At 33.9% G+C, this 18,133-nt stretch overlaps 1 protein-coding gene and 1 pseudogene across 6 annotated transcripts; one reads left to right on the forward strand and one right to left on the reverse strand.

The window, feature by feature from the left end:
* Positions 1 to 511: 511 nt before the first annotated feature.
* On the forward strand, positions 512 to 6,928 carry LOC108450724 (proline-rich receptor-like protein kinase PERK3; annotated as a pseudogene).
* LOC108450703 (protein FAR1-RELATED SEQUENCE 3-like) lies at positions 3,669 to 12,968 on the reverse strand. Of its 6 annotated transcripts, XR_008272031.1 has the most exons (8): positions 12,727 to 12,968; positions 10,124 to 12,435; positions 9,877 to 9,966; positions 9,395 to 9,544; positions 7,997 to 8,112; positions 6,151 to 6,499; positions 5,388 to 5,893; positions 3,669 to 5,266 (listed from the first exon to the last, which is right to left on the reverse strand). XR_008272031.1 is itself a non-coding variant. In XM_017748456.2 (6 exons), the coding sequence occupies exons 2-5, from the start codon at positions 12,347 to 12,349 to the stop codon at positions 8,002 to 8,004; spliced, it is 2,577 nt and encodes an 858-aa protein (XP_017603945.1). In that variant the 5' UTR covers positions 12,350 to 12,435; positions 12,727 to 12,968; the 3' UTR covers positions 3,669 to 6,499; positions 7,997 to 8,001. The 6 variants fall into 6 exon arrangements, 4 of the variants coding, with proteins under 4 accessions (XP_017603945.1, XP_052875848.1, XP_052875849.1 ...); XR_008272030.1 differs by having other exon boundaries at positions 3,669 to 5,893; XM_017748456.2 differs by having other exon boundaries at positions 3,669 to 6,499.
* Positions 12,969 to 18,133: the final 5,165 nt, after the last annotated feature.

The raw sequence follows: 18,133 nt of genomic DNA on the forward strand, positions 1-18,133 counted from the left end.
ATTAATTATAAAAATAGGATGAAAAACAAAATAATTTTGAAAATGGGATGTTTACAACAGTATATTTTAATATTACTTGACACAGATTTTTTTAAAAAATCAAACAAAAATGTTGAAAAATTAAAAAATATTATTTTTAATTGGAACGATACCGTCTTAATTAAATAAAAATTTATGATTTTAGAGATAAATGTAAAGAAAAGACATTAAAACATCAAAAATATATTAAATACAAGAAAAATCATTAAGACATTAAATGCAGAGGAAAAAAAAGGCTACTGTTAATTGTTGGAACCAAAACTAACTTTTTTTTCTATCAGATTTTTTAAAATTCACTAGTGCTTCTTTTTCCACTTTTTCAAAAAAAATTCTTTTAATTTTTAACAAGTTCACTCAATCTAACCTAAAATTATTGTAGAAATCACCTTATTTTCATAATTAAATTTTTACCTCATTTTATAATTAATTAATTAATATTTTAATATTATTTTATAAAAAAAACTTCAGAGTTGATTGAATTACGGAAAATAATAAAATTTTGATTTAATTTTCTTAAAAATTTTAGGTTAAATTGATTTTTGACATTTATTAAAAGAAAAGTCCTAATCTCAAAGTTTTATTTTAAAAAAACAAAGTAATTTGATCGTGGAGAGTACAAGAAAGCTTTGATTTAATCTATGAACATTTGAATCTCTTGAAATTTAGTAATTTATAAATTGAAAATAAAAAAAACCCATAGTTTTTATCAAAGAATTAATAATATAATTAGCAGGAAAAAAAAAACGAAGGCTATAATATATTGTCAATACAACAGGAAGAAACTCACAGGGCCATCAATAGCTTGGATATCCTTCGAGAATATACGCTTGGATTCATCACCTCAACTCTTCTTTAAAACCATCTTCTTCAAATTGAAGCAACTCAAATTTTGGACACTTGTTTCTATTTTTTCTCACAATTTTTGTTATTTTAAATAAGATTTGAACCAGCATTATATGATCAAAGCTTTGTTTTTGTTGCAGAGAAAAAAAAAAAAGAACATTGGATTTGATACATGCATACCATGTGCTTGTGAATATTTCTGAATAAATTTTGTGCTTGAATTTATTGTTTGCAAAAATAGTTTGTGCAAAAGGTTTCAAAACAAAAAGAAAACATGACAAAAGAAGCTGAGAGAGTGGTGGTGATCCTGGATGGGTCGAAGGAGCTAAATCCAAGCATTATCAAATGGCCCCTCGTTGGCTTATCACTTAAGCCTGGAGACAAGCTTTTGGTCCTTGGAATTCTTCACCAGGTTATTAATCCTAGTACGTTTTCTTTCATGGGAGCTGGAAAACTCAGTAAGAATTCATGCTTCCATTTTTTTTTTCTTAGGACAAACGAAGTGAACTCGTTTAATCCTATTGGTTCTTGTAACCACTCTCGAAAAGGTAGTATCCCATGGTAGTCTGAATATGTTGTCTTTCATGGGAGCTAGAAAAACTCAATAAGAATTCATGCTTCTTTTTTCTCTTGAAAAAAGGACAAGAAAAATGAACCCAGGGTTTAATATAGATTGGTTCATTTAAGGCATCTTATAGATAATAATCTTAGTATGTTAGTCGTTAGACTTTCATGTTTCTAACTTACCAATAATTTAGAGTTTAATCCAGTTGATTCATGTAATCACCTTTTGAATTCCATGCAATAGATAATAGTCTTAGTACATTATCTTTCTTGGGAGATAGAAATTACTCAATAAGAATTCATGCCTCGCTTAAGATAGCATCTAAAATATAATAATTCTAGTTGGTGATCTTAATGGAGCTAGAAAACACACTAGCAATTCATGCATTTTTTTTTATTTCTTGAAAAGGACTAGAAAACGAATCCGGGATTTAACTTGATTGGTTCATTTTTGAAAATAAGAGATGGCATCCGATAAATCTCGAATCCTAACATTTGCAGCTCTTCCGACAAAGAAATACTCTGGATGAATGACATTCAATGCATTGCTAGCTGCCCTTTAGTTTCCTCTATCTCCATTAATTTATTTTTGGGTTATTTTGCCAGTGGGGTTTAAATCCAAGGTGGATACAAGTTCAATTTTTGGAACAAACAGAAGGATCACGGTAGAAGAAATGGGGAAAAAGTTAGAACAGTACAAAAAGAATGCTGCGCTTGTGAAAATATCCGCACACTACGAAAAGGAGCAGGTATAGTAGCTTTCTAGCTCTTTACGATGATATCATGAGAGAGTTCTTTCTAAAAATAGAAAATGATATAAATTACATAAATCATGAACTTTGATCATGGTTTAGTACAGCTGATTCATGGCATTAACTTCTTTAGTCGAAGATTTGAATCTCAACATCCATAACTACTCTATTTTTGGATTGGGGTATTTTTTTTTAATAAAATAACACAAAATTATCCATGAAAGGATCTTTTGTTAGAGACAATAGTCTGTATATGTGTTTGTGTGTGTATGTGAACTTATTTTCTGAAGTTTACTCATGATTCTAGTCAGAGCAACTATGTCATTAAAGTTATGAGTTATGACTGTGAGACACCATGCCTTATGTTGTATTCTCGAATGGAGCTCAATTCAAAATTCGAACCTTGAAGTTTGTTTGAGTTTTGTTTTCAAAGTTTGAGTTCGATTCAAAATAAAAATCGAAATGCTCGAACTTGCTTGATTAAGCTCGTTTATTAAGTAAAAATGGAGCTTGATTCTCATTCTAGACTTCAAGCTCAAATATTTGTTCTCAAGTTCAAACTACTAATTAAAAATTAAAAGTTTTAACTAGGCTACGTGAGTTAAGTATTAGGATACTCGAATTCAGCTCGCTCAGGTTACTTGAGCTTGACTCTACAATGACCCAACCAAATTTGAATCTTTCCTTCAAGTTGAACTTGAGTAATTTACGAGTACAAGTCACTTGTTTACATCCATAGCCCTAACCGTATTCATCTAGTGATGAACAATAAGTACTGATAGAAAATAAGCAGGCACTCCATCCATTGACATCTAAAGGAAAATGGTGGCCTTCCTTGAACTGAACTGCAAAACTGAATCACAATTATGCGATATATAAATAGTATGATTCAAATAAGCTGCTTATTCTTGTTTGTTAAAATGTTTAATGTAGTATATATGGCTTGTTTATGATCAAATTACTGACATTATCTTGAGTTTCTTTCTCCCAGATAGAATTCCAGGTAAAGATGTTAGCGGGTTATCCATTCAAGGATGTTGCTGCAAGAGCTGTGAAAAGTTTTGGTGCAACATGGTTGGTACTTGACAGGTATGTATTTGATTGCTGCTAATGAACTCAGAAAATTAGCAATGGATAGTATGGATTCACATACTCGTGGATATTTGATATGCTTTCTTGCATTTTGGGAAAATATTTGGATACTATAATTACTATATAAAATAGATTCAAAGTTGACGTGGATAGTAATCCTCGTATTTTCATTATCTGAATTCGCTTACTTCTGTGGATAATAGATTTAGATAAACAAATTTATTATACTTTTCAAAATTTTCATTTATTTTATACTCGAATCTGGATAATAGTACTTATCAAAAAAATTACTTTTTTTTCTTATTATATTAAGATTTTAGCGGATTTGGATTTAAATAATTACACTTAGATTTAATATTAATAATAAACAGACTCAGATTTTAAGTAATTATGCAGATCCGAATTTGATTATTGCAAAAATGCAAATATCCTACCAGTTTTATCCCTGATTTTAACATTGTACATCGTAAATATGTGTTATTTTTGAGATAGGCATATGAAGAATGACCAGCGGTACTTTGTAGAGAATCTGTCATGTAATATAGTAAGGTTGAAGAAAGATTGCAATGCTGAAGAATTAAGAGGACCAAATGTAAAGGATAATTTCAAACTGCCACAACGTCACATACCGTATGCCGAAATGATTCCAGCGATTGGCCCCCAAAGACTGCATTCTCCTCAAAGTAAGTTATTTGGAATGCAATATGTAAAACATATTATGTTCATGTCAAGAAATCATGTCATTTGTTGTTGCAGATCGTGGTGGTGAAAGCATTGGAGAGCTTCAATCGCATAGTAATAGGAAATCCATCTCAGGTTCATCTTCAGCTTCGAGTATTTCTGGTAACAGAGCACCGGTTCTGAGTTATAATGAACTGAAGTCCTCATCCTCATCCATGTATGTCCATGATGAAGCATACGGTACAACTACAGGACCAGAAACAGGAGGAGAACATTCCCCGCTATCCATCAACGAAAGTGGAGACCAGAAAGACTTGCAGAGTCCAGATGAAAATCCAAAGCAACATAACCACAACGATGATTGGATGGGGGGAAATCCGGGGGATCAAGTATTCAAAAACTCCCTTTGCTTGATATGCAAAAATCGAAGGCCTAAGATCGGATGGATGAGAGACTTCACTTACGCAGAGCTCCAAGCTGCTACTGAAGGGTTCAGTGCTAAAAACTTCCTATCGGAAGGTGGATTTGGATCCGTCTATAGGGGAGAGATCAATGGAATGAAGATTGCAGTAAAGCAACACAAGTACAATGCAAGTCTCCAAGGTGAGAAAGAATTCAAGTCTGAAGTTCACGTGCTTCGGACAGCGAGACATGAGAACTTGGTCATGCTGGTTGGTTCTTGCTCTGAAGGAAACCACAGGCTACTTGTCTATGAATATGTCTGCAATGGTTCACTTGACCTTCATTTATCGAGTAAGGATTCATTCAAGACAACTCTTTGGTTTTTTACTCCGTTTTTGTGCAATGAAATATCTAATCGATGTATGCATGTATGTATTTCGTTTCTTGCTAAATTGATTGCAGAGCACTCAAGAAGACCTCTTAGTTGGCAAAAGAGGGTGAAGATCGCACTCGGAACTGCTAAGGGCTTGAAATATTTGCATGACAACAACATCATCCATCGAGACATGAGACCGAACAACATCCTTGTAACCCACGAATTTGAACCATTGGTAATGATCAAACTACATTTATACATGTATATATGTATGTTTTCTGCAAGTACATTCATTCTTTTACCTCAAACTCACCAAAGTTCATACCCGGTTCACTATATCAGCTAGGAGATTTTGGCTTGGCAAGAACTCAACATGAAGACTCAGATAAGTCATCGGAGACAATGACAAGAGTTGTTGGAACTTTAGGATACTTGGCACCAGAATACGCTGAATGTGGCAAAGTGTCAACCAAGACAGATGTTTATTCCTTTGGAGTTGTGCTGTTGCAGCTAATCACTGGAATGAAGACCACAGACAAAAGACTTGGAGGGAAAAGCCTTGTTGGATGGGTAAAACTCTTGATATCTGAATAAATTATTAACTATATGAAAGATATATACTCGTATCTGAAACTAACCTGGATCCGGATAATGAGAACTATGGCCACCTATCACATAGCTAAGTTGTGCAGTGCTTTAAATAACTCTAGCAGCTGAAGTGTAACTCCAAGAAAATGAGTAACACATAGAAAGGTCAGATCTTCCATTATTGAAGTTTTCTATCTTCTTGCAGGCAAGACCACTACTGAAAGACAGGAACTACCCAGATTTAATTGACCAAAGGATCCTCGATAAGCATGATGTTCATCAACTCTTTTGGATGGTTCGAGTAGCCGAGAAGTGTCTCACCAAGGATCCTCAGAAGAGATTATCAATGGATAAGGTAAGTTTTGAAGAAATGTTCCAAATCAAGATTCAATGCTACAACAACTGAGCAACATCGATTATGATTTACATACTCATGGCACTTCAGATATCGATATCCCCCTAAATCCAAACTTCTCCTTTGCATGGATTCCATTCATGGACCATATTTAGCATCCATGTTGCTGATAAACTTAGTTATCAATCATGATATGAGACCCTGCATGTTAGTGACAAACTAGACATTATAGCAGTTAAAAAGTAGTACCCTTAAGCAAATGAAGAGTCGGAGCAACATGGTTCACAACTAAGTAGCACTAACAGATTAAACTTTATTATCCTCTTTGAACATAGATCAGAATAGCTAAAACCACAAAAAACAGATTACTACTATTAAGCAATAATTATTGCAGGTTGTTTTTGCTTTAAACTACATAACGGATTGCGACAACTTCTGTGGCATCAAAGATTTCTCACCTGCACAATCGGATACTGTAAGCCAGAACTCATATGATTCACAGTCACAATCTCCCTTTGAAGATGATTCAGTCTTCACCATAGAGACTACATCTGCAAATAGCCTTAGTCTGTTTAATGAAAGGCTTCCACCATCACCACCAATTTCGAGCAAATCGAGTGCTTCCACCCCTTTCGGTGAATCTGCATCTAGCAGTGGGAGCAATCATGAAAGATATCTATGATGATGGTCCAATGTTTTAACCCTGTGATGGTCGATGCTTGTTGATCAACTTCTGGTCAATCATTTTATCTTGAATTGGATTCATGTCGAGTTCTATGAAAGATTTGGGAAGTTTGATAAGCAATACTGCACCATGCAATGAAAATTCATCATGTTCTTAGATGATGTTTGAATGATCACTGTCAATTAGGACCCCCTTTTTTTCATGGTTATCAAGTAGGAAACACGGAATCAAATCATATCAAATTAGTCATTCTCAATGGATATCTATTAACCATCTTCATCAGGGATAGCTTTTAACTAAGTTAACATGATTGCAAAGTTATATCTGCTTGAACCTTTTTCTTTTTTTGAATAAATATCTGCTTGAACTTTGAATGTGACAGTAGTCTTCTCTTGAATAGTTGATTTACAAATCCAAAACCCAGTGAACATTTTGTCCTACCAAACACTATGTTATTTGACTTGAATGTCGGTGTCGGATTTTTTTTTTTATTGTAATGTATAGTACATTTATATAAATTTTAATATGATTAATAATTTATGTATAATAAACTTTAATATATTCACATAATAGTAGTTTTTTTATTACTCAAATTATATCATATTTGATGTATTCATTACTTTTTTCTTTTTATTTGCATATTATATTTTTAGGGATATAATTGAATGGAAATAAACTCAGGTTTTAAAAACTTTGAAGCTCAACACAATATAAAACATTGATTTATTCGTAGACATTCATAATTCTATTGTTTATGCTTGAGCTCAAGTTTGAACTTGAATTGAAATCTTTTACTATTAATTAAAAATAAAAATAAAACTCAAAAGCTATTTAAATAAAATATTAACATATTTAAATTATATTCTTCAAATAATTCTATGATCTCAAATTATCAAATATAATTTTTATTTAAGCTTAATTAATATCAACTAATCTCCTATTCATTTTACTTTCTCTAAGCTTAATTAAATTCTCCTCTCGAACTTAACTTTATTTGCCTCAAATTTTTTTTTTTAAATCTTTGAATTTGTCAACTTTTCCCAACTTGACTCGATAACAAAAAATTATATTATAACACACCTACTATGTGGGTGAAAACATTTACGTACTAAATTTATTAAATATTGATATAAAAACTAAAAATGAATTTGGTTGAAATGGTAAAGTAGATAGCAAAATTTTAAGGGCTCTTGGGTTCAAACCTCATTAAATGTATATAATTTTCTAGATTTATTAAAATATAAAAAAACATAAATATCTCCAAATAGTAATCGTCTCTTAGTAAAATAAATGGTTTTGGTAAATTCACAACTAAGTTCGAACCTAATTCATGAGTGACACCATCTCAACCAATGGCATTGTACATAGTAAGAAGTATAGATATATAAATATTTTATTTTTTATTTTTTAATATCAAGTGAATAGTGAACTTTGCATTTTCGGGCTAGGCTGAACCAAAAATGAACTTCGACAAAGAGAATCTTTTAACAGTGATTCACCATTAAGAAATTAATCTGTTTGCCAGCTTGTGAGTAGGAAGTTGCCACTTACATGTTGGTATTTTACTGAATTACGGTTCCTTAAATGATAAAAGAGAACTGTTGAAATAAAATGCTTACAGTTGTCAAAGTTGTTCACGAATATAGGCCATTGATCTCAACATCGAACCCAAAGTATCTTTTGACACTTGGAACTTTACTTCTTTCTCCCCAGAAGTTGTCTTTGTATCTTGGAGCTGAGAAATTCAAATAAACAAGCAATAAGTCCAAAAATTCGATTTTCCTTTCATCAGGGATAGGGGAAGGGATTGTCCAAGTTTGAACTTGGGACATTAATAAGAACTCAAGCAGTGCAAGTCATTTGTCACTACACTAATAGCTAGTTGGCCTATTTAGACTTTAACTAAAACAAAAGATAAGAACCTAAAAGCAAGCAGCAGCAGCAGCATAAATCTTACTCCTAAATTTATCACATCAATGCAACTATGGTTCAATGTAATGCTAATCACATGATGTTTATCATTTGAAGCTACTTTCAATGAACATCGGCAAAATCATAAAAGTATTGCTAACCAAGGTTTGAAAAACTGGACCAAAAGTTAAACCAGTCACACTTTCAGTTCTTCCAATTAATTCATATGGTTAGGCCAGCCGGTTTGATCAAAACCCTTTTTAATATTTATTTTTACTGTTAGATAAATATTAAATGTTGTTTGTAATTAATAAAAAACGTATTTAGCTTAATGGTATGATCTTTAATATAAAATTAATACATTAAAAGTTCAAATCTTATTGGTTAAGTGACAAAGTAGGAAAGTAGTTATGAATGATAACCATTTGATTGACAAAAATTTCATCCTCACTCTTTTTCATCCTTAGTACCAAGCAAAGCCTCAAGCAAGCAGGAAATATCCATAGTCTGGGACAAAAAAATAAAACAAAACAAAACTAGTTCGAGTATTAAGTCAACTTAAACTCATTTTACACCAAAGAACATGCTTAGTGTTTATCAGGTTTATTTTCATTGTTACTGTTCACCTTAAGAAGTAATGCCCAAAAGTTGGGAATTTGGTTCTTGGGAAGAAGCAAAATCCAATCATCAAATTGCCCTTAAATAATACCTTAAATTGCAATTACCTTTGGTTGAAAATTGAAAAAGAGAAACAATTTTTAAGGACTCTATAAAATAAAAGTTGGAATTATAGATTAAAATGTCAAAGGACAGTTCACAAATTAGTATGCTAAAAGGGTGCTTCTCTTTCCCTGTTCAGATATTCAGCATACTATGCTCTCTATAACTTGATGAAATATTGAATATCATGATAAACTCATTAAATAAGATATACTAACTAGTCAGCTTAGCTGAAAATATTTGTGACGTAATAGCATCTAACACCATTATCCTAGCACTAAGGTAATTCATATAATAGAAAATCATCACCAAAAACCAACTCCTTAGAAATTTAAAAAGAAAAAAAAAACTAGGATATGGATGGATATAAGTTCAACATTTCAAACCTTCAAATTTATAGCAGCAACCCTATTGACTGGTGTTGAGAGCTGTTGACTGATGTAAGCCATTGATCGCAACATAGGCTCCAGAGTTACCTTTGTGAGCCTAAATTGCACTTCAGTCTCTCCCAAAGGGTTCTTGCTATAGTCATGCAGCTGCAACAGAGGTGAAAGAAGATTATACCAATTGAAAACAGTCAACTCAAGTATGATTACATGATGCTTACTTTGACAATTTGGAACATGACTGAAAATCTGAGAAAGTGAATAGTCATTTCGGAAGCACCACAAAGAGTATAAAAGGATTTCCGTGCATTAGACTAACTATGATAAGTTAGCTTTTAATTCTACCAGTTGCAGGAGCATCTAATATGAGATAGATAACTTTCATCTTGAATATATAAAGAGAAACTTAAAAGAAACAAATAAGAACAAGATAGTTTAATTGCCATAAATCATTATGGAAATGAGAGTATATGCCAACATACCTTCAAGTTTATAACAGCTACTTTACAAGCTTCTACTTCGTTTTTATTTTCTATAGCCCAAGTCATGGACTTAAAACAAGAGAGAACCACCTGCATCCAACAGTAATAGAACTCTCACGTATTTTCACTAACAAAAACGTTGGTTAATGCTGAATACAACAAAAATCCAAGACATGTGTGTATGAGTTGGTGACATACATAAATGATGTATATTAATAAAATAGATATAAACTTCTTCCAAACATACCGTGCTATCAACGTGATCAGTATCACGATCAATAGATACAGGGACCATGCTAGGTTGATTCAAGTCAGTAAGTGGAGCTCCACTATCAATAAGATTAAAGCGAGGTGATACTGCATCTTGCCATGGCCATAAAGATGGGACCATTTCTGAGACCGGAGAAGTGGTTTTTTTGCTACCATCCTCATGACTATTTCCATTAATATAAGATCTAGGTGGGGTGACTTTAGCTACATCCTTCTTTATAAATGCAACCTTTTTTACGGCATCTCTAAGAGCATTGATTGCTGCGCTATATGTCTCAGGGACAACAGAACCTTCTTCCGCCAATTTGAAGGCTTCCTGACATAGGATATTGAAACGGGCGGTTAGAGTCTCAACACCTTGAGGATCAGCATTTTTGTCATCCAATCCAACCCAAGATTTGGCACTCTTGGTCCACCGCCTTAATATGTAATGGGATGGAAGGGTAAGAACATTTGTCACTGTGAACACTGTCAATATATGTCTACATAGAATACCAGAATATTCAAACATCTGACATGTACAACTTGCTTTCATCTCAGAAACATTCAGCATGACAAAGTATGCCTTATCATCATGTTCATATTTTGCAACCCTGTATTTACTAACAATGCCATCTCCCTCAATCTTGTTTGCTGTATACACAAAAGTTTCAACTAGTTCCTCCTGAAACTTTGAGAAAACTTTCTTCGTGTAGAGGTTTGCTGCCTGCTGTTCCACAGGTGATGGTGTTTTTAGTACCGGTGTGGTGCAGATTGTGTCACAATCTGCTTCTATTTCCCTCTCTAGAGAACGTTCCAGAGCCCTTTCGTACTGTTTTAAAAAACGTGGTATAGTTGTCTGCTGATTTATGTACCCATCAAAAAAAGAGCAAACCCCTTGGTTAGAAGAAAGACTAGCAAAGAAAGTACCACGAAAATAAACTGGAGCCCACTGTTTACGAGCATTATATACTGCCAGAAGCCACTCATTTTTCTGGAGGTTGTACTTATCAAGGAGAGTGGTCCATGATGATTCAAAATCCTCAATCGTCTCTGAAAAGTTTATGCAGCCATAGATCTCACCATAAAAGGAAGGATGGGCTAGGTAGATATGTGCCAACCTTTCTTGACCTTCCCTCAAGATGTGCCACTTGCAAATGCAGTGGCGAGTTTCAGGAAAGACCTGAGAAACTGCTGCTTGTATTGCTCTGTCTTGGTCTGTGGTGATGGAAATGGGAGATCGATTGTTCATTGCAGATAACCACGTCCTGAATAGCCAAGTAAAGGAAGACTCAGACTCATCCAGAAGTAATGCACAACCAAACAACACCATCTGGCCATGATGATTTATGCCTGTGAAAGGAGCAAACGGAATCTGATACTGATTTGGTCGATACATTGTGTCAAAAATAACTGCATCTCCAAAGTGATTGTAAGCTGCCCTTGATCTTGCATCGGCCCAGAAAACATTAGTCATTCGGTTATCATCATCCAGCTGTATTGCATAATAAAAGCCCGGGTTTTCAGCCTGCATCTTCTTGAAATAATTCAGCAGATTTTGAGCATCTTTCCCCAGTGTTCTCCTTTGGCTAGGAAGTCCAACATAGCCTACAGACCCCATATTCCTTACAAGGTGATTAGGGTCGACACAGGAGGTATTCCCAATCCTAGTGGCTTCACAAGAAACATGATTTCCATCCACCAAAGCACAAACATCAGTAGCGGCATCAGATGTTTCGGGAACATTTTTAGTAGCTCCAGCAAAATGCCTACGAGATCTAAGGTAATGAACCTTACTAGGATTAACCATCGAATGATTATGATCCTCCACAAACTTTGTAGCAACCCACTTCTTTCCATCCTTTCTCTCGATCCTAAACATTGCATTACAACTTTCAACATTTTTCCTCTTCAAAACCTCCCTTGAACATGCGAAATCCCATGTTACAATTGGCCCATCGAGCTTAGTACGAGTAAACTGACCAACATGGGTACTAAACCCTAACCGCCTAGCATATCCATCGTAAAATGTCCTGCCTGCATCCTCCGACTCAAATTCCATCCCCACACATGGCTTACCTCCGGCACCTCCATCATCATTCGGATTAACAACCACATCTATTCCAGTCGAATTTTCTATTAAATTCCAATTACTACCACCACCCTTACTAGACTCAATATTTACTCCCCGGACATTATCCCCTTTTCCCCCTCCCACATCCATGTTTTCATCTCATACAACATGCAATTCAGCATTTTTTTTCCTTCTACTAAATCAACGTTAAACCCTCCTCCATTCAGTCAATCTAACTGTTTAAATGCATGGTTATCGATTAGAAGCTCACTCAATGCAATTCCCATCCAAATCAGTCTTTAAAAACAAAAAACTAGTAATTCAATTCTACAAAAGAACTGATGGAAGCATCAATGAAGTGCAACTGAGCAGACTAACAAAATGACAGAGAAATGAACTGAAAATGCGGGAGGGAAACCAAAAGGACTATGAAATTGAGATGTAAGAGGGAAACTAAAAATTGAGTTATCTTTGATCAAAAGAAATGGGTTATAAAATTAAATGTCCATTTCGGGCAAGAAACTTACGGTTGCATTTTTGGAAGAAAATGGAGAAAAGGAGGGGCCTCTGCTCTGCTTTGTTCTTCAATGTTTGTGTCTCAGTGAATAAGCTTCTTTTTTATTGATGGCGAAAACTTTCGCTCGATGCTTGGGTCGAAACAATGTTAATTTTTTTGGCTAACCCTAGAAATTGGGGAAAATGGGTACTAACTCCTAAATATTTTTTTAACTTCAACAAAATTTTGCTCTTTAAAAAACTCAACCTCGTACGCGGCAAAAATTTATTAAATAAAACTTTATTTATTAAGTATTATAATAGTTAGATATAAAATAAATAATAATGAGTAAAAAGGTAAACTGTTAAAATAATCACTTTTGTTTATTTTAGGTTATATTTTATTTATTTATGTTTAAAATATTATGTTTTAATCACTTATGTTATCGTGTTGTAACATTTTACTCACCGAGTTGTTAATTACGGTGTAATGGTAAGCTGACATGGCATGTTAAATCATCAATTTAGGTTAAATTATAAGATTGGTCATCATATTTTCTTATTTTGAGTAATTTAATTTTTTTCTTTTATGTTCTTTTAATTTTTTATATTCTCTTATGTTCTCCCTCTATTTTCCTCCCTTCTTTATTTCTTTTAATGTAGTTTTTCTATGTTTTCCATTTGTTAAAACTAATCCACAAGCTCGCCTCACTCGAAAAAATTAAATTGTTCAAAAAAATAAAAGTATAGGAACTAGTTTTAACAAATGTGAAACATAAAAACCTACGTTAAAAGAAATAGAGAATGAAGGAAAACAAAAGGATAAGTAGAAAAGAATTGAAAATAAAGAAAAAGAAAAGAAAAGTTAAAAGAACATAAAAGGAAAAAAATTACTCAAAACGAAAACATATGGAGACCAATTGTATAAAATAACCTAAAATTTTTGTGTGAAATGATGATTTAATGTGTCACGTCAGCTTATCTTTACACCGTTAGTAGTAATTAATGGCTCAGTAACTAAAACGTAACATTTCAAACATATATAACTAAAATGTAACCTGAGATAAACAAAAGTAACTATTTTGATAACTTAACAAAAAATAAAACTTTTTAAAATAAAAAAATCTCTTTTAAAAACAAGTGATGTGAAATTAAAATTAGTTTATTACTTATTTTTAAAAAATAGAATGATTTTTTTTGTTTATTTTGAGAGATATTATTTTTTACAAGAGTTTTTTATTCATATTTCTAGTTTCAAAGTTTAAGGGTGGGTTTAGATGGGCAGTGGGGTGCGATGCCGTGCGTTTAGCGTACTTTTTTTCTTATGCTACAGTATTTAATCTCACCGCCACCATTGTTTTTACACTAACCGTAGGTAAATGCATAACCCATCCAACCCCACCCTAAATTTGTACAACCATCCTTTATTTGATATCTATTTATTGAGTAAAAGTACCATGGAGGCTCTTATACGCTAGTTTTTGTTAAATATGGTCCTCCTGTTAAAAGATTCATCCATTTTTGCTGTCAAAATTTGGTCCTTTTTTGTTGACAAAGAAAAGGCCATAATGGCCAGAAATCAAATTAACTTGTATCCAAAATTATATAGTCATGGATATCACCAGGATAATCCATATCAAAATTCAAATCACAACAATTTTTAAGTGACCAATTACAAAAGAAATCAGCCACTTTATTATAGCATCAATCGATCCATCTAATGTCAAACACACTGAAGGAAACACACATGTTCTAAATCTCCTTAATCTGGTGCCCAAGAACCGTGATATTGTCACGAACCTTTGGACTCTATTAACGACACTTACACAGTCCATCTCAAAATTAACTTTGGAGAGGTTGAGACTTTGGGCAAGACTAATAACTTTAATTAGCGTATCCAATTCAGCCCACTCCGAATTAACAACTCTTTCTTTAAAAATACCTCTGCCTCTTAAAACGAAACCATTCGAGTCTCTAGTAATAATGCACAATCCTGTCTCTCTTTCATTCACAGTGTAACACTCTAGATTTTGGGGTTAGAAGTTTTGAGTTTTATGGTTAGGGTCAGTGAGAAGATTGTGCTATTGTGTTTAGTTGTACATTTAAGTGTAAGAATGGGCTTGTTGGTCTGGTGGTTGAGTGAGTGTTAGTATACCTCAAAGTTTTGGGTTTGAGTCTTTGTGCGCACATTCCAAGAAACATTTTTATATAATGTTATTTTGTTAAATAGTAATTTTGTTTAAGTTTCATATATAACAATTTGTTTATATTATTTTTAATTTTATTTTATTATTTTTTGAACTTGCTAGACGTGCTTTTTCTTTTTAGGGGTTTTTGTTTCTTTTTTTTGGGAAACGGTTTTGTTGGTAGGTTTCGAAGAATTTCGCTCCTCCGTCATCGAATCAGGTGTGGGTTTTGAACTTTTCTTTTTAGTTTTGAATACTGAATTGATTCTGGGTAATTTGACATAATGAGTATGTTTTGTGCCATATAAGTTAGTATCGAATCACTTTGAAATTCGCAACTCTTTTTGTGTGATTTGGTAGTGAGCAATTGAAGTTTGTATTGGCTTTATATGGCATAGAATCGGCTTAATATGATGTAATTCAGAAATAATTGATTAGGGGTCATTTTATTAATCATAAAATAAGACTTCCAGTCAATTTTCAGAGTGGTTTCCTGACCACAAGGGTGGCCATACGGGCGTGTGCCCCGATACACGGCCGTGTGCTTTTAGGATTTAGGGTTTCTACGTGGATTTAGGTGCCACATGGCTGTGTGGCTGATTTAGGGATTTTTGTCGATTTTCATACGGCTGTTCCCTTGGGTATACGAGCGTGTGTGATTGGCAATTAGGGATTTAGTGATTTGGTGCCACACGGCCGTGTGGCTAATTTGGGGATTTAGGGATTCCACATGAGCGTGTGTTTTGGACACATGGTAGTGTCTGGTGGGCACACGGACGTGTGAGACCCTCACACGATTGTGTATGTCTTATACTCTATTTTAGCACATTTTGGACAGTAAGTTACACGGCCTGTTCATGCGACTGTTTCCTTGTTTCACACGGGCGTGTGCCTCTGCCACACGGCTGTGTGTCTCTCTCCACACGGGCGTTTTGACTCCTACATGACATAGCTTTTCCCATATGGTCGGGGTACACAGCCGTGTGATTCTAAGTCACTTATTTAGTTCTGTATATGTTTTTTAATTGAGAATTTGTTTGTGTGTTTTAGCCATGGCTGAACTTTAGTGAAGGTGGTTAAGAATTCTGATCTAGGCTTCAGCTTATGTGTTATTTGTGACTGAGGTGTGAGATATTTGATTCTGAGTCCAGTCTCTTGGGTGTGTGTGCATATCTGCTTCTGTCTGATTGTCTATTGACGTGTTCATTATTTCTGTGGGTTTGAATAAATACATACACTTGTATTAAGTATTTTAGGTTTGGTTGTAAAGAGAAGGAAGATGGTTTCTATTCTGATATGACAGTTTAACTGCAAGCTTATTCGTACAGCGGTTTACCGCACTGTATCTCACGTACGTCAGCTTTACTATGTACCATTATCTAATTTGGCAGTTTAAACTGCAACCTGACTGTACAACGGACTACCGTATTGCACTGTATTGCATATACGCCAACTTTTTTGCGTATTAATATCTGAGTGGCTTAGTCCACATATATGGTGTGTAGGGTTGGATAGGCTTTTGGAGGTCCTATGTGGTGTGTTTTGGTTAGATGAGCTTAATCAGCTTCTATGGAGTGTGATCGGGGGACAGAGATGTGTGTTGGCTGGATAGGTGGGTTTTATTACTTGACTACATTTCATACGCATCTGTTTGAACATTCTGGGTGGAAGATTATCTAATTGTATTCTGTCTGACTGTGTTTGACTTGGTGTGCTTGAGTTGTTACGTAATGTTGGGATGTTGGTTTCAAGTATGCTTCCTGACTCTGTGAGTGACTGTAAGTCTGTTGCGCTCTAGAATTAAGTTTTGTAATTCTGTTTTAAGTCTTGTTTTAAACTTACACTGAGCTCGTGTAGCTCACCCCTTTAGTGTTTCCCCCTGTAGGTACACTCGGTTTCTGTAATATCCTGATTTTGGGCCTAGTCGGAATAGTGGTTTCGTGACCACAAAATCCGAGATATAAATAATTATTTTATGATTATTTTAAGGTCTATGATATGATTGCATGATTGTGTGAAAATTTCGTGAAGAAATTTTATGCATAAAGTGCTTAAATTGAAATTAGGGACTAAATCGAATAATTTGCAAAACTTGCATTCTAGAAGTTTCTAGTATGAAATTGTTTTTAAATATTAATTAGGAGGTCTTAAAGAACAATTTTACCAATTTCTAAGTCTATGGACAAAAATTAGGACATGGAAGGAATTTTTGGAAAGTTTAGTAGTAAGGGCATTTTGGTCATTTAGGGGTAAAATGAATTAAAATACAAAATTAAAAGCCAATTTTGCTCATCTTCAACCCCATGGCCGAATATAGCAAGGAGAAACCATGGCTAGGGTTTTCAAGCTTCCAAGCTCGATTGTAAGTTCGTTCTAGCCTCGTTTTAATGATTTTTACGTTTTGGAGTCCCTAGCTCGATTTAGCTTATGCTAGCAATAATTTAACCTAGGGTTTATATTTGAAAAATACCCATAGGTGAAATTTGTGTATTTTGGTGTTTTATGATAGAATATGAGGTTTTAAATTATGTTAGACAACTTGTACTACTCGGTTTTAAGTGAAAACGAGCAAATGGCTTAATCGGTAAAAATACCTAATAGTCATAAGTACATGTTAGAGTGAGAATTTGATGTTGCCATAGAAGGAAAAATGATCAGCATGTCATAAAACATAAGAAAATAGGCTGAATTTTAATTTACGAGCTCTGGGGCAAAAGTGTAAATATGCAAAAGTTTAGGGCAAAATTGTAATTTTTCAAAAATATGATTTTGGGTCAATTTGAATAATGTGAGTCCTAATTAGACTATATTTTAAATGATAGAGCAAGGAAAACTGAAATTGGGCTAAAATGGGGAAAATACCAAGTTGTGGACGAAATGGTAAAATAGCCATTTTATATACGAGGTAAGTTCATATGTAAATGTTGGTAACATAGTTATTATTTTAAATGTTTTAATGTTTTTTAAATGATATGATAATTATTATGAAATATTATACTTGTGATAATTGTTTGATAATATGTCAAATTATGTGATATACTTGGAAAATATGAAATACTACCGAGTATCGATATCGGCATTCCGTAGAAGATGGTTGAGACACATGATTGGGAAAAAGGTCCGTTGAACCTTAGGAATGGATTAGGATACAAGTGACATGTCACTGGGATATTTGGGCATCCGAACTCGTTGAGTTGAGTCCGAGTTCACTTATGGATGCGAGCGTCCGAACTCGTTGAGTTGAGTCCGAGTT

This window comes from Gossypium arboreum, chromosome 10 (genome assembly GCF_025698485.1).
Source record: "Gossypium arboreum isolate Shixiya-1 chromosome 10, ASM2569848v2, whole genome shotgun sequence".
NCBI classification, from domain to species: Eukaryota; Viridiplantae; Streptophyta; class Magnoliopsida; order Malvales; family Malvaceae; genus Gossypium; species Gossypium arboreum.

Bases quoted from the DNA above. Each gene is read 5' to 3' on its own strand.
- LOC108450703 (XM_017748456.2), bottom strand. From the start codon at position 12,349: ATGGATGTGGGAGGGGGAAAAGGGGATAATGTCCGGGGAGTAAATATT. The intron at 9,967-10,123 runs GTATGTTTGGAA...TGTTGGATGCAG, and splicing joins CTGATCACGTTGATAGCACG to GTGGTTCTCTCTTGTTTTAA. The intron at 9,545-9,876 runs GTATGTTGGCAT...CCTCTGTTGCAG, and splicing joins TAGCTGTTATAAACTTGAAG to CTGCATGACTATAGCAAGAA.